This window comes from Acipenser ruthenus, chromosome 10 (genome assembly GCF_902713425.1).
Source record: "Acipenser ruthenus chromosome 10, fAciRut3.2 maternal haplotype, whole genome shotgun sequence".
NCBI classification, from domain to species: domain Eukaryota; kingdom Metazoa; phylum Chordata; class Actinopteri; order Acipenseriformes; family Acipenseridae; genus Acipenser; species Acipenser ruthenus.
Genome location: NC_081198.1, coordinates 16,587,731 through 16,600,215, shown reverse-complemented (window position 1 = coordinate 16,600,215; position 12,485 = coordinate 16,587,731). Strand labels below are relative to the sequence as shown.

At 35.2% G+C, this 12,485-nt stretch overlaps 1 protein-coding gene across 20 annotated transcripts in view; it reads right to left on the bottom strand.

Annotated features, from left to right (window-relative positions):
• The window catches only part of adgrl2a (adhesion G protein-coupled receptor L2a), a 104,432-nt gene that overhangs the window by 50,619 nt on the left and 41,328 nt on the right, over nucleotides 1-12,485 (bottom strand). For all 20 annotated transcript variants that reach the window (XM_059031876.1, XM_059031878.1, XM_059031880.1 and 17 more), the window contains exon 3: nucleotides 8,332-8,545. In XM_059031876.1, the coding sequence (XP_058887859.1) occupies nucleotides 8,332-8,545 (214 nt within the window). The remainder of the gene's footprint in view (nucleotides 1-8,331; nucleotides 8,546-12,485) is intronic.

Here is a 12,485-nt window from a genome sequence, read left to right as displayed (position 1 = left end):
TGCTCTTTTCACAGCTTAGGGCAATTCCAACATCATTTACTCAGTTGTCTTGGAACCTGATGTGGACAGGGCAGGATTAATGCATTGGCAAACTAGGCACCTGCCTAGATACGGAATTGCGTGCAAACTGGTAGAACTTCACTCACTGACATTTCAACCGAGGCAGTGTTATATCACTTGTGTTCACACAAAATCAAACTCTGACCTGGAACTTACTGTCTTGCTCACTTTCTCGCGCCGACACAAGTAAATTCCAGGTCAGTAAGTTTGATTTTGCTTGAATACAGCAAACAATGTCTCTTTCATGGGCAGCAAAGCATAAACACAAGAAACGGGAAGAAGAAGAATGCAAGCGGCAAAGGGGGGCATTAGAAATATTTTTACAAATCTGTGCTGAAAGCCCTGAAATACCGAAAACATTATCCCAGACACTGGAGAACAGCGCATTTTCTTTAACGAAGCGTGGCAAAAAACACCTCCGATCAACAGTAAAGCAAGGAAAGCTCACTGCCTTTGCTGTATTGACGACTGAGAAAGAAGTAAGCCACATTACACTGCATTTGGCTTAAGGTTGCCAACTGTCCATTAAGGCCAGTCAGTAAAAAAAGCCACATTTTAACACTAAAACAAATAATAAAAAAAAATGCCTGTTATTTTGAATCAAAATAAATATGCTATATTTTGCATTGCTTGTGGCTTTCCCAATCAGCTCGAATGACATATACCTGCACCTTATGTGGTGGCAGAAAAAAATATCAAAAGAAGAATACCAATTAACAATACTGTGCTGAAATTAGTATACGCATTCTCAACCAAGTAAGTAGACAAAGCATAGCGAGCTCGGGAGACATCGTCCAACTTGCAATGCTTTTTTATTGGAAATATGCTGGATAGCCTAGATGGAATTTATGCAATATCAAGTGACTGACTGACTTGACAGATCTTAGACGTGAAAACTGGCACAAAACTGCGCTCTTGCATATACCTAGCGGAGAGCCATGTTTCCTACACTTGCCAAGGTTGACAGGTTGACTTTGCCTCACAGTACTGCAGAATTAGAACAAGGTTTTTTTGTTTTTTTCTCAGATGAACCTTGTAAAAAAAAGACGTAAGAAATCAATTGTCTACAGACATTCGGAATGGAGTTCTAACTATCAAGACTGCTGTTAGAAACAGGGCCAGCTTCAGAGCAATGATCCAGTCTGCAAATGTGTCCATGTATGACCATAAGAACTAAAGAAATGCAAGAACACAAAACTAGACTATTTTATGATGTATTTTTATGTATTGTTTCTATTTGTTCTTTAAATTATGTCAGTAAAAAAAATACAGTGTCAGTAAAAAAAGGCCACTGTAAATCTGTAGTCAGTAAAATAAAATGACAAGGTTGGGCAACCCTGATTTGACTACACGACAATGTGCAGGTGTGTTTGTTTATTTAATATATGTTTTTGTGGACTATGGGGGACCTACAGTTAGTGGACACAAATGTGAACACCCTCCCATATAGAAGTATCATGTTTTTTTTTTAAATGGATAACAATCAACATGGTACTCTTGTCCATATTCAAACTGTTGTATTTCTATTCAGTAAATCGTGAAAGGTGATTATCAAGCTCCGCTATGGTATATGACGTAGGCTTCAGGTTTTTCCGAATTTATTTTGAAATATATTTAGCACACCGCCTTCAATTGAACTGTTTCTGGCAGATTCGGTCAGTCGTTCAGTTCAGATCAGTGAGTGAAATTTTCGTCATAATTAATAACCATAATTGACCATTTCTGATCAAAACTATGTATAATAGCTTAAAAACTAAAATCTAACTAGGATCCATTTTGCAAATTGGTGGAGCATGAGTTAAGCAAATATATATATATATATATATATATATATATATATATATAATAATCATATATTTGTTGTTATTCATATAAGAAGATAGGGCCCCGTGATGGGTTAATCCGGCCCTGGATGTGGACAAAACAATGTTTGCATCGGGGGGCTAAAATATTATTCCAAATGATTGCACAGCACAGAATAGTATAGTTACAACAATGAATTTATTGTCATTTGTTGTTCATTTATATGACGAAAACGAGAGTAGAACATCGAATATCACACATTAAATGTTTTAAACTACCCGAAAGCCAGTCTACCACTCTTTGACTGGTGAACTTGTAATATTAACCAGTCACAGACTATGCTGGATATTGATTTCCCAATACATGTTTAACAGCAACATGGGATATTCATGTTAATCCTAGAAGTACAGAAAAAGAGAAACTTCAACCGATAGCAGCACTAAATTATTAAATAGGTTCAAAATGGTGTGTAGTGACTAAAGTAAACAATCTTGGTACACTTTATTCATGAACAATTATTAAATTCAAGTCACTGCCTTGTTTTGAGTTAATCATGGCCTATAAAATGTTAATATGGGGTGCTTTAAACATCCACTAACACCATATGTAAGCCTGGAAGTACAAGGCTATTGTGCTGTGAAGCTGCAACAATGGAAATCTTCAGAGAATGTTGCACGCACTTCTGTCAATGATATAAATAGTGTAAGTGTATATTATTCAGTAGCAAAGACATAAAAAAATGTTACCTTTATGCAATTTTCTGAACCACCTTTTTAATAATAAAAAAGGGGAGGTGACCTGAGTGGAAATATCATTAAAATGCAAGGAATTATACTGCTACAAATAAAAAATAAATAAATAAATAGCTTTAACTATATCAGTGCCTTGCTCACTGCTAATATAAAATATGCCATAATGTAGATAATATCAAACCAGTTAAGTGTTTACCTCTGTAAAGATCCTTTCCTGTTGGTATAATTGATCCTGTTTTTAACTGGACCATGTGCCTTTCAGCACATGGTAGACAAAGCAGTAAAGGCATAGACTACATTACATTTCCACCAATCAATTCCAGTTGTATTGAGTAACTAGATGTAAACTCATTAGTCAAACAATATTGGTGGAAAATACATGTCAATGATGCTGATTTTGTTCACCCTTAAATTGTTCAATTGCTCATTAATATAAAAATATCATCAAATGTATTAGGCATTCTGCTTTAATAAACACACGGTGGACTGGACTGTGCTATGTTAAATACACTCTTTCTTCCCTAGATACAGGTTTTTTTTTTTTTTTAAATAAGTTTTTTTTTTGTTTTTGCTGACCTGCAGTTTCACAGGTTCATTCTGATAAATTTCCTGTATAGATTATCACCCAATCTACAAGACTAACTGCTTACAGCTGAAAACTCTAATTGAGTCGCTGTGGTCCTTGGGGCTATTTTTATTAGAACTTGGGGTATATTTTAAGCTGGAAAGAAACCTTGTATAACCATCATGTTTATTACATCAAAGAATATAAATGAAAGAAACTGTATACGTGTCTGCCCTTAGGAACATGAACTTTGCAGTACATTTAGTGTTGTTGCATGAAGCCACGTTTGATGAATTCCATAACGGGTTATTTTTTAAATGTTTCATTAATGCAGAGCTACTTGCATGTCACATTTCTAAGTGAACTGCTATCACAATCTTAAGGTGCTTTCACACAGAGGAGTTGTGACGGTTCAGAACCACCACTGAAGCGGCTTATAGGTCTGCGTGAATTGCCTATACCGCCACAGAACCATCATATTTTATGCCATCTCTGAACCACCTCGCGAGCCTACTTTAAATTGCTTTACGATTTCAGCTTGAGTGCCTTTAAGTAAGAAGACACTGGCTGCAACTCTATTGTCATTTTTTATACACATGTAGGCTTACTTGATTTGAAAAAAGTCATGAACGATACAAGCAACTTCTTACACTACTTGGTTTGATTAAATGAGTAGTGTACAACAAAATATGGAAGCTCAACATTAATTTCAACAAAGAACAACAGCAACTTTAATGAAAAAAATATATTGTAGCCTACTTCAATAGGAACATTATCCTGCTATAGTATATTAAAACAAAACAATAAAATTAATAACAATCTGGTTCTCTTGCCTTTTTCAATGAATATAATTTAATTAATAGAGAATAAAAACATACTAAGTTAACAACTACCTATTAAGTTTAATTAATCGTTTTTGTAATCTATCAGCGGCTTCTGTTCCATAAACATCGCTGATAATAGTGCAAACCGTGGGTCAAACCAGTGTTCATGTTGGGGTGTGTTTTTTCAATCAATGTCGTCCTTCTGGAGTGCCTCTGAATGCCTTTTAATTTGTTTGTTTAAACCATTTAAATGCAAAACCATAACAAAACATGTATAGAGGCTTTTTTTATTTTTAATTATTTGTCCTGCGGTTGCCTTTAATTAATTCCTCTGCACGCACTACTACTTTGTATATGATGTAGAATATGTGATTGTAAACACCTAACACAAGTACGTACAATACTTTTTCAAATAAACATGTTATGATTTTGAATATGCAATTCTTAGGGTCGGTATTATTGTCATTGCTTGCACCCCAGCACCTCTTTCTTTACAAATTAATGTGTTAGGTCTTGTCAGTGTTTCAGATTGCACGAGAACAGTCTGTTGTTGCCATGAGAACAATCTGTTGATTGACAGGTTTGAAAGTTGCACTCGCGCAATCTCTTTGGCTGTGTGAAAGGGTTATGACGGTATTACACTGGCATAGATTGCGCAATTTCATGCTGTGTGAAAGGGTATTTTACACACCCATTAAAACATTTGAGATGGCACAGTAGCTGCATTCCTGTGTGAAAATGGTAATATTTGAAACACTCGTCCGTGGAAAACAATGTATTTATTGTATTGGCAATCTTGATGACATATTATAATTAAGTAGCTTTCAACAAGTGCAAGCCAATGACTAGTTCACAGTCCAACTGCTATTTTTGTAAGCAATGTTTAATTGCCTCACATAGGAAACAATATCACTGTCTATTAGATCTAAAGTTGAAGTATAAAACTAAACTATCTCTTCATGAACTCTGGAGCAATTAGACCTCTTGGCTATTTGGCCAACTGTGCATTCCGATACCCACTGCAGTTAATTATATTTTTTGATGTTAATAGTCTCCGTCAGTTTTGAGGATAACTTTTCTTTGATGAATATTTAAATTATATTTGAATAAAAAACTTCATCTCATTTTAATTTCCATTATTGGATACAGGTTTCATTCAGAGTGGTTTGGTCAAGGTTTTATATTTCTACATGAATATATTTATAGGGGTGCAGAAAGAAAAAACCCAGATAATTACATATTGGAACGTTGCTACAGTACATAGTTAAAACACAGCAGTGTTTTATCAACTGCTGATAATGAGTTACAAATACTTCAAAGATGGGTGAAATTCTATAGTGGTGTATTATTAAATTTGAAAGCACTGCAAGCTCCAGGTTACATCAGCATCAGCTGGAGAGACAAAAGCCAGCACCATAAAGACTCCTGGAACATAGACTGGTCTTAGTATTGCTTTGCGGACATTGATATATTGCAGAGGGACAGTGAGCAATTCAGCAAAGGTGCGTAAAATCATTATTGTACCTTTCATTTCATAGTTTGAACTGAATCAATATTGTTTTAGTTAATCTTTGTAGTGCTCAGAATAGACCTATTCACATGTTTGAAAATGGAGCACAGTCTCAAAAGTTTTCAGTTGGGGATGTTTCAATATATGGAACAAACCACTGTTAAAATCAGCAATGTAGCAGTAGCTCAATTCCAGTTAAACTTTCTAGTTAAGATAGTCGTCTTTGTTTTCAACCTACCTAACACATGAAGGTCAATTTCCCATTGTCTGCAGGTGTAGGCAAAAATGTGTGTGTATATAATCAAATTTAACTCCATCCTGAGGCTTTAGTTTATTTGACTTTGATTAACAGACTTGAAATGTAATACAACAACTCCATAGCTTTTCAGCAAGAATGCTCTTGATCAGTTTTGGGGTTGACAGAGCCTTACTGTACTATAGCACAATTACAGTATATAAAGCCCTTCTAATTGACAATGTATTACTTGGATTTGTGTTCTCAAAGATGGAATAGCGTTCCATAAAAGTCTCCCAGCCAAACTGATGGCTGTTTGTAAAATTGAAATCCATCATTGCCTTTGAATTATTTGACAATTAAAAATGCAATTCAATGTCAATATCATTTAATTTAAATACCTTATTTTAGTCCCTATGTAATATATATTTAATTCGATTTCATTAATATATAACCTTCTCTCCATAATGCTATAAGTATAATTGATACAAAATCGACATATTTATAGTAAACCTACCTTACAAGGTCATTTACGGGGCAGAATAGGATACTGAATCTTCAAGACAGCAATACGAAGTCAGCTGTCTGACTTCATCAAACAAGAGTTGACTAAACCCCTTGAATACATGTAATGTTGCTGTTGTGCAGTTTTTATTTCATTATTTCTTATTTCCCCAGACAGATAGATTTGCTGACAGGCTCATATCCTCCTATTTCCCAGTTTTGTCAGAAAACAGAAGAAAAAAAAAACACTTTGCTTAAACATGGCTGCATTAAACCTGATAATGACCTGATAATAACATTACAGCAATTCTTTTTCATAACCTATCCATGCCAAGGTCTTTTCTAAACTGATAATGCATTGGAATATATACATACAGAACGCCCTCTCTATAACGCCCTTCATTATAATGAATCTTCAGCTATAACAAACCTGGCCCTTGGAAATAAAAAAAATCTAAACACGATAATATAAGCACAAACTGTCAACATCCCGGTCTGTACGCATGGGATGCCACCTCAGTGAAGTCAGCTCTTTCATTTAATAAAAAGCGCACGCTGTGTAACTATGCATCCGAAACGAAAATAATTTTATGTTGCAACAAAGCTGGAAACTATATTGATCGTTTTAAAAAAGTAGTAACACAGTCATCTCTGTGAATATAGGTTGTCAAAAAGCACTCTGTTTTTGGGCTTGTTGAGCAACCATGCGGCAAAGCAAAATTGATTAAAGAAAAAACAACAACAACAACAACAAACTTGAGGATCTGATTAACTTTTCATGTGTGGTTGATTTGGAATAAAAACTAAGTTTGGGATTCTTGCATGTTGGATTAAGATTTGGTGCAATTTGAAACGATTTGTGTTAGATTGATTTTGAATATAAAAGCTTCAATTTGGGATTTTTGCTTTTTGTACTGCATTTTAATTCTTTAATGAAGATGATAAAGCAAAGGCAGAATACTATATACATGAAATGAACAAGTACATGTAATTCTACTCTTATTCACAATCTCATCTCATTAACTTACTCCAACAGTTTATTGTTCATTTTTATTGTCCTTTCATTATAACGAACCCCTCGATATAACGAACAAAAGGCTTGGACCCCGACAGGTTCATTATAGCGAGGGTGTACTGTACTTATTAGGGACCAATGCTGCATAGCATTGCATGTTGACGCCCTGGTCATTGCCTGGATAAAATCCAGTCTGGCCCAAAACCAGCCTACTCTTATGGCTCTTCCACATCAAATAAATGGCACTAATTCAGCAAAGTTTAACCCCTTCGTGCCAGGCCGCTCTAATTTCGGAGCTTAAGCATGACGCAATCTATTTTCTCGGATGTCTCACGGCAATAACATGCCATGGGGCAATCAAATCAATCTTTCTGAGCCTTGACATTGAATAGGGCTGGGCACTAGGAACCAAAAAAATGGTATCCCTACATGACAATTTTGATGATACACTTGAAAAACTCATACACAGGAAACGTGTCTTCCAGCGAGTATATGAAGTGGAAGATCAAGGGGAGACTTATACTTGACAGTATGTACACCACACTACATCACTGTTATTTATTTATGTATTTATTTGTTTGTTTGTTTCTTTGCTTGCTTAAGTGGTGGCCACATTTATTGCATCACCCCATTATCTTTACGATCACAGCTTTATGATCACCATATAGTTAGTTTTTCTACAGACTTTTTGTTATTGTTGATTTGCTGTTTGTGGTTATATTGAATTCTATAACTTTTATATATAAATATGATTTTCTCTTCATGCAAAATTATTTAAGTCATGAAATATACAATACATTATGTTTATATGCCAAAAATGAAATGCATTTATTTTGTTTGTTTGCTTACAGTAGTGGCCACATTTATTGTACCCCAATATAGCTTTATCGCCATATATATTTCTTACATTTTTTTTTTTTTTTTGAGGTGGCTGCATCTTCTAGAATGTATAATGGCTGAGTTTTGACAAGCTGAAACACTTCTCCAAAAAATCATATTCTGAACACATGCTACAATACTGTTTTAGTTATTGCCTGTTCTGAAAGTGTTTGACATGATTTACCTGTGTGACATGATTTTGTAGGCATCCGGGAGGTAGCAGTTGATATTTTCCATCTGAAAGGGATCGGCATCACAGATCTTGTCATCTGTCCGGCCATAGTTAGCGCTTTCAATCATGATGACATCACTTCCGGGACAGCGCAGATCGATCGGATATCCCTCACAAGACAGCTCTCTCCTTACTAGACCAAATGGCAATGCTGCTCGGCTGAACCCTGAGACAAAAGAACAAACCCTTTCATCAGCACAGGCAGATAATAAATCAAAGTTAAAAAGTAAACATTTCTGTCAGGGGGGAAAAAAAGAATGAGTTTTTGAATACTTATTTATTTTTCTTAACCCACATCACAATACTATTCAAACATGCTGTTCAAATTCATCCGTACCCATTCATTAAAATCAAAACTGTTTTCAGTCAATCATTTTAGTCTGTTCCCATTGTACTGTAGTAGCTGGAATTTTGCTTGGATTCAACAAACTTCACTGTTCTGTATAGGTGAAGCCGAAATCAGCGAAGAACCTATTTCAAGCAGTGTCTAGATAATTAATGTGGCACTGTTAACAACAAACCGCATTGAATGACCTTCCCTCTGTCACAAAGAGAGTACAATGAACTGGGCATATTATGAACAAAGCGCAATCTTACTGAGTTGAACCAAAAAGAGCTTTATTTTACACGTCAGTACAGTGAACCACTGTATGGGACATGTGTCAAACAAATTGGATTCAACGATAAGCATATAATAAATAAAAAAAGAAAGAAAAAAAGTCTGTTCCGATTAACGCGTGGACTTCTTAATGTTATCTTAGGTAAGCTTGCATTAATGACTGTCTAATTGGGGTCTGTGAAACCAGCCAATTAACTAAAATACCTGTAAATGTAGCTGACAAAAAGTGATAACTTTCTAGGTCACCTCAGACAAAAGATTTAGCATACATGCTAGGAACAAAATGTTTAATATAAATATATTTGTATCTGAAGTCAGCTATATGTAAACATAACATGAGACCAGAGCAGTTAGTGTGGTACAATGCTTACTAACATATAATTGGTATCTTTTGGGTTATTTGCAATCTTTTTCTATCAGTAAAGAAAAAAACAAGCATCTCAACAACATGAAGTGTAATTGAATCCATTTTACAGCCCTGACAATCGAAGAAAGAACTGGCGGGAGGCTGAGCGAGGGAAAAATCAATAGCCTGGCTTTGTGCTCTGCAAATGTGAGCACTGCCAAATAGTAGTGCTTAGGGTAAAATGAACTATTTATCTCCATTTTTCCCTTTTCTGAACAAATGATTTTGAAAAGACAGCTTTTTTCCCAGCTATAAAATGCCAAGCAATAAGTCTGTGCTAGAGGCAAGTTATTTGAAAAAAAAAAAAAAAAGAACCAACTTGTTAATTAGGCTTCCATGCCAGAATGGCTGGGAAGCCTATTGTTATTGTTGGGATTTTTCTTCTTCTTCATCCATCAACTTCAAACTGTTCCTGTTCGCACGCAGTGTAACCAATCAACATGAAACTTGGTAGGTATCATCCCGTGTAGATTACAGTTCAGATGGAAAAAAGATGGCGGCCTGATGCATTTTTTGGAATAACCTTTCAAAATCTTCTTGGGAACCGGTGAACCGATTGATCTGAAACTTTGCATATATCATTAGCAACCAAACACGCTTCAAGTTTTGGGAAGCAGAAGTTGCTGTGATAAAATTTAATATCAAAATACTGATAATGACGAAACACGCACCAAACAACAAACTGCTTCTGCTCGAAAACAGTTTAACCAACTTACTCCCAACTTGGTAGGCATCATCCTGGTGACAATAGAATTCACAAAATGGTGTTCTACACCGGCCCTACATTTTCTTCTTAAATTAAAAACTGCTTCAGTTTAAAAACGGTTTACTTGATTAACTCCAAACCTGAAAACCATCATGCATGTGTCAGTACAATTGACTTTTTCAAAAATAGTGTTTGTGCGTGAACCAAGATGGCCGCATGACACATTTTTTGGAAAAAAAACTTTCAAAATCTTTTTCTGGGGAACTGGTGAAGTTACTGATTTCAAACTTGGCAAATATCAAGAACTAAACCAGCTGCTTCCAGTAATTGCTTAAGTGTTTGGTACTGGTACTGGGGCTTGGAAGCCATAAAACTGCCTGGCAGTTCTAGTTTACTATTTGTTTTTAAGTGGACTTTGGATATACAACACTTTGGAGAGAAGAATGTTATAGATTGAGATGACTGCAGATTTCTGCTTTGTTTAAGAGGGCTGTTGCATTACATACAGTGTCAATAATTGCTGTTGTAGTGGCAACTTTCTGTCTTGGCTGTAGCCGTTTATGTTTACAGTACTGTGCTTCCCTAATGAATCTCTGTTCACAGTCTGGTGCCTTGCAAAAAAAGTGTCATTACTCCTTTCATACTCTTAATTTGTTTTGTAAGATTGGCACTTGAAAACACTACCTTCTTCTCTTGTGCTATTCCTGCTAATTACTTTAAGACCCTGGCTGTCATGGATGATATTGTTTGCACTTCTTAAAGTTTAAGTGTACACTGCTCTAACTGATTACCAGAGACCTTCACAGGGCCATGATGCTGGGTGCCATCTACACAGTAACTGCATCCATCGTCCACCACTTTTGTACCTGGCAAGAATGTATCCACCATGTTTACCATTTGTTTATTTGTTTTTACTATTGAATACTAGGCAACAAGAAATCAGCTATCATACTTCTGGTACAAACCAATCAACTTTTGAGAATGAACCTAGTAAACTAGACCCTTGGTACGATGATTAATACCTGTATCCCCATGAAACAGCCCTTTTTAGATAATTGTGTAAATACCTTGTAGCGATACAGTACAATGTCAAGTAAGTGAACAAATGGAGGATATAAGCAGTCTGGTTAACTGATTTTCTGTACTATTAAACCACACCTGGAAGTAACAATGATGCATTGCAAGGGCGAAAAACATGGAACGCGTCAAGTTTTTTAATCTTTAAAAGCAGAGCTGCCAGTTATAAACCTTTGTATTGTAGCCCTAAAAACCCAAATGAATGTCTAACCTGTATTAAAGGATAAATGGACAAATAGACTTCCAGATAATCAACTTTGCAACTTTTAAGATGTTCTGTTCTTCCTAGCTACAGTACAGTATACAATATGTGTCTATGGCATATGCAGGCTGTACACCTTGTTTTTTATGTATGACATACTGTAGCTTACAAGAATAAATTAAGACATACCAACTAATAGTTTGTGCACCATAAATTTTCTTGACAGACATTTTTTTTAAAACCGAACTCAATTTAGAAGCACATTATAACGTGCATATTTTTTTTTTTTAAATACTTTTTTTTTTTTTTTTTTTGCAACCGCAGAATGTCATGTTCTGCCCCATTTACCACATTTGTGTCTTAATGGAATTTTTGTAAGTAACTAAGAAAAAAAAAAACTGTTTCTCTAAAGCGATAATGCAAATTCAAAATGCTATGAAGTCAAGATTTACATCTGTGGTTACTGGCATTTTTGAGCTGGTAGTACTCACTGGGTACATATAAATGCCACTGGACAGAAGGACCATGACACTGACCCCTAACCTGCCCCGTTTTTCAAATAGGGCAGATGTCATGACTTCACCAGTTCATTATGTTTAATGGGCCAAGTAATTCAACTGAAAGCTACTGGATTCAAGATTGCTGATGCAAATGATTAGTTTTTTCCTTTATTGGCTCTTTAAATTTATTACAACTTGAAGGATATGACAGATATTAATTATTAGGTTAACTTTGTCTCTCTGATATCTGCATATTTAAATAGATTTCCACACTAATATTACATGTCAATGAGAATCTGTTTCACAGGCAGTAAAATACTGTTTAAAACTGTTTTTATTTAATTTTACTGTTCATCAGTATATATTATTTTTCTGTAAATCCTTGAAGTGTAGGTTGCTAGAGCAGACTGCAAAAAAAAAGAAAAAAGAAAGAAAAAAAAGAAAATGCATGGTTACATGAACACTTTTGACAGCTGATCTCATTTTAATGTCAGTAGATGAAAACAAATTCTCCACTGTTCAGTCAACTGTCATTGATGGATTTGGAAAGAACTTCTAACAATGTAAGACATCAATCAATCGATTAATTAAATATA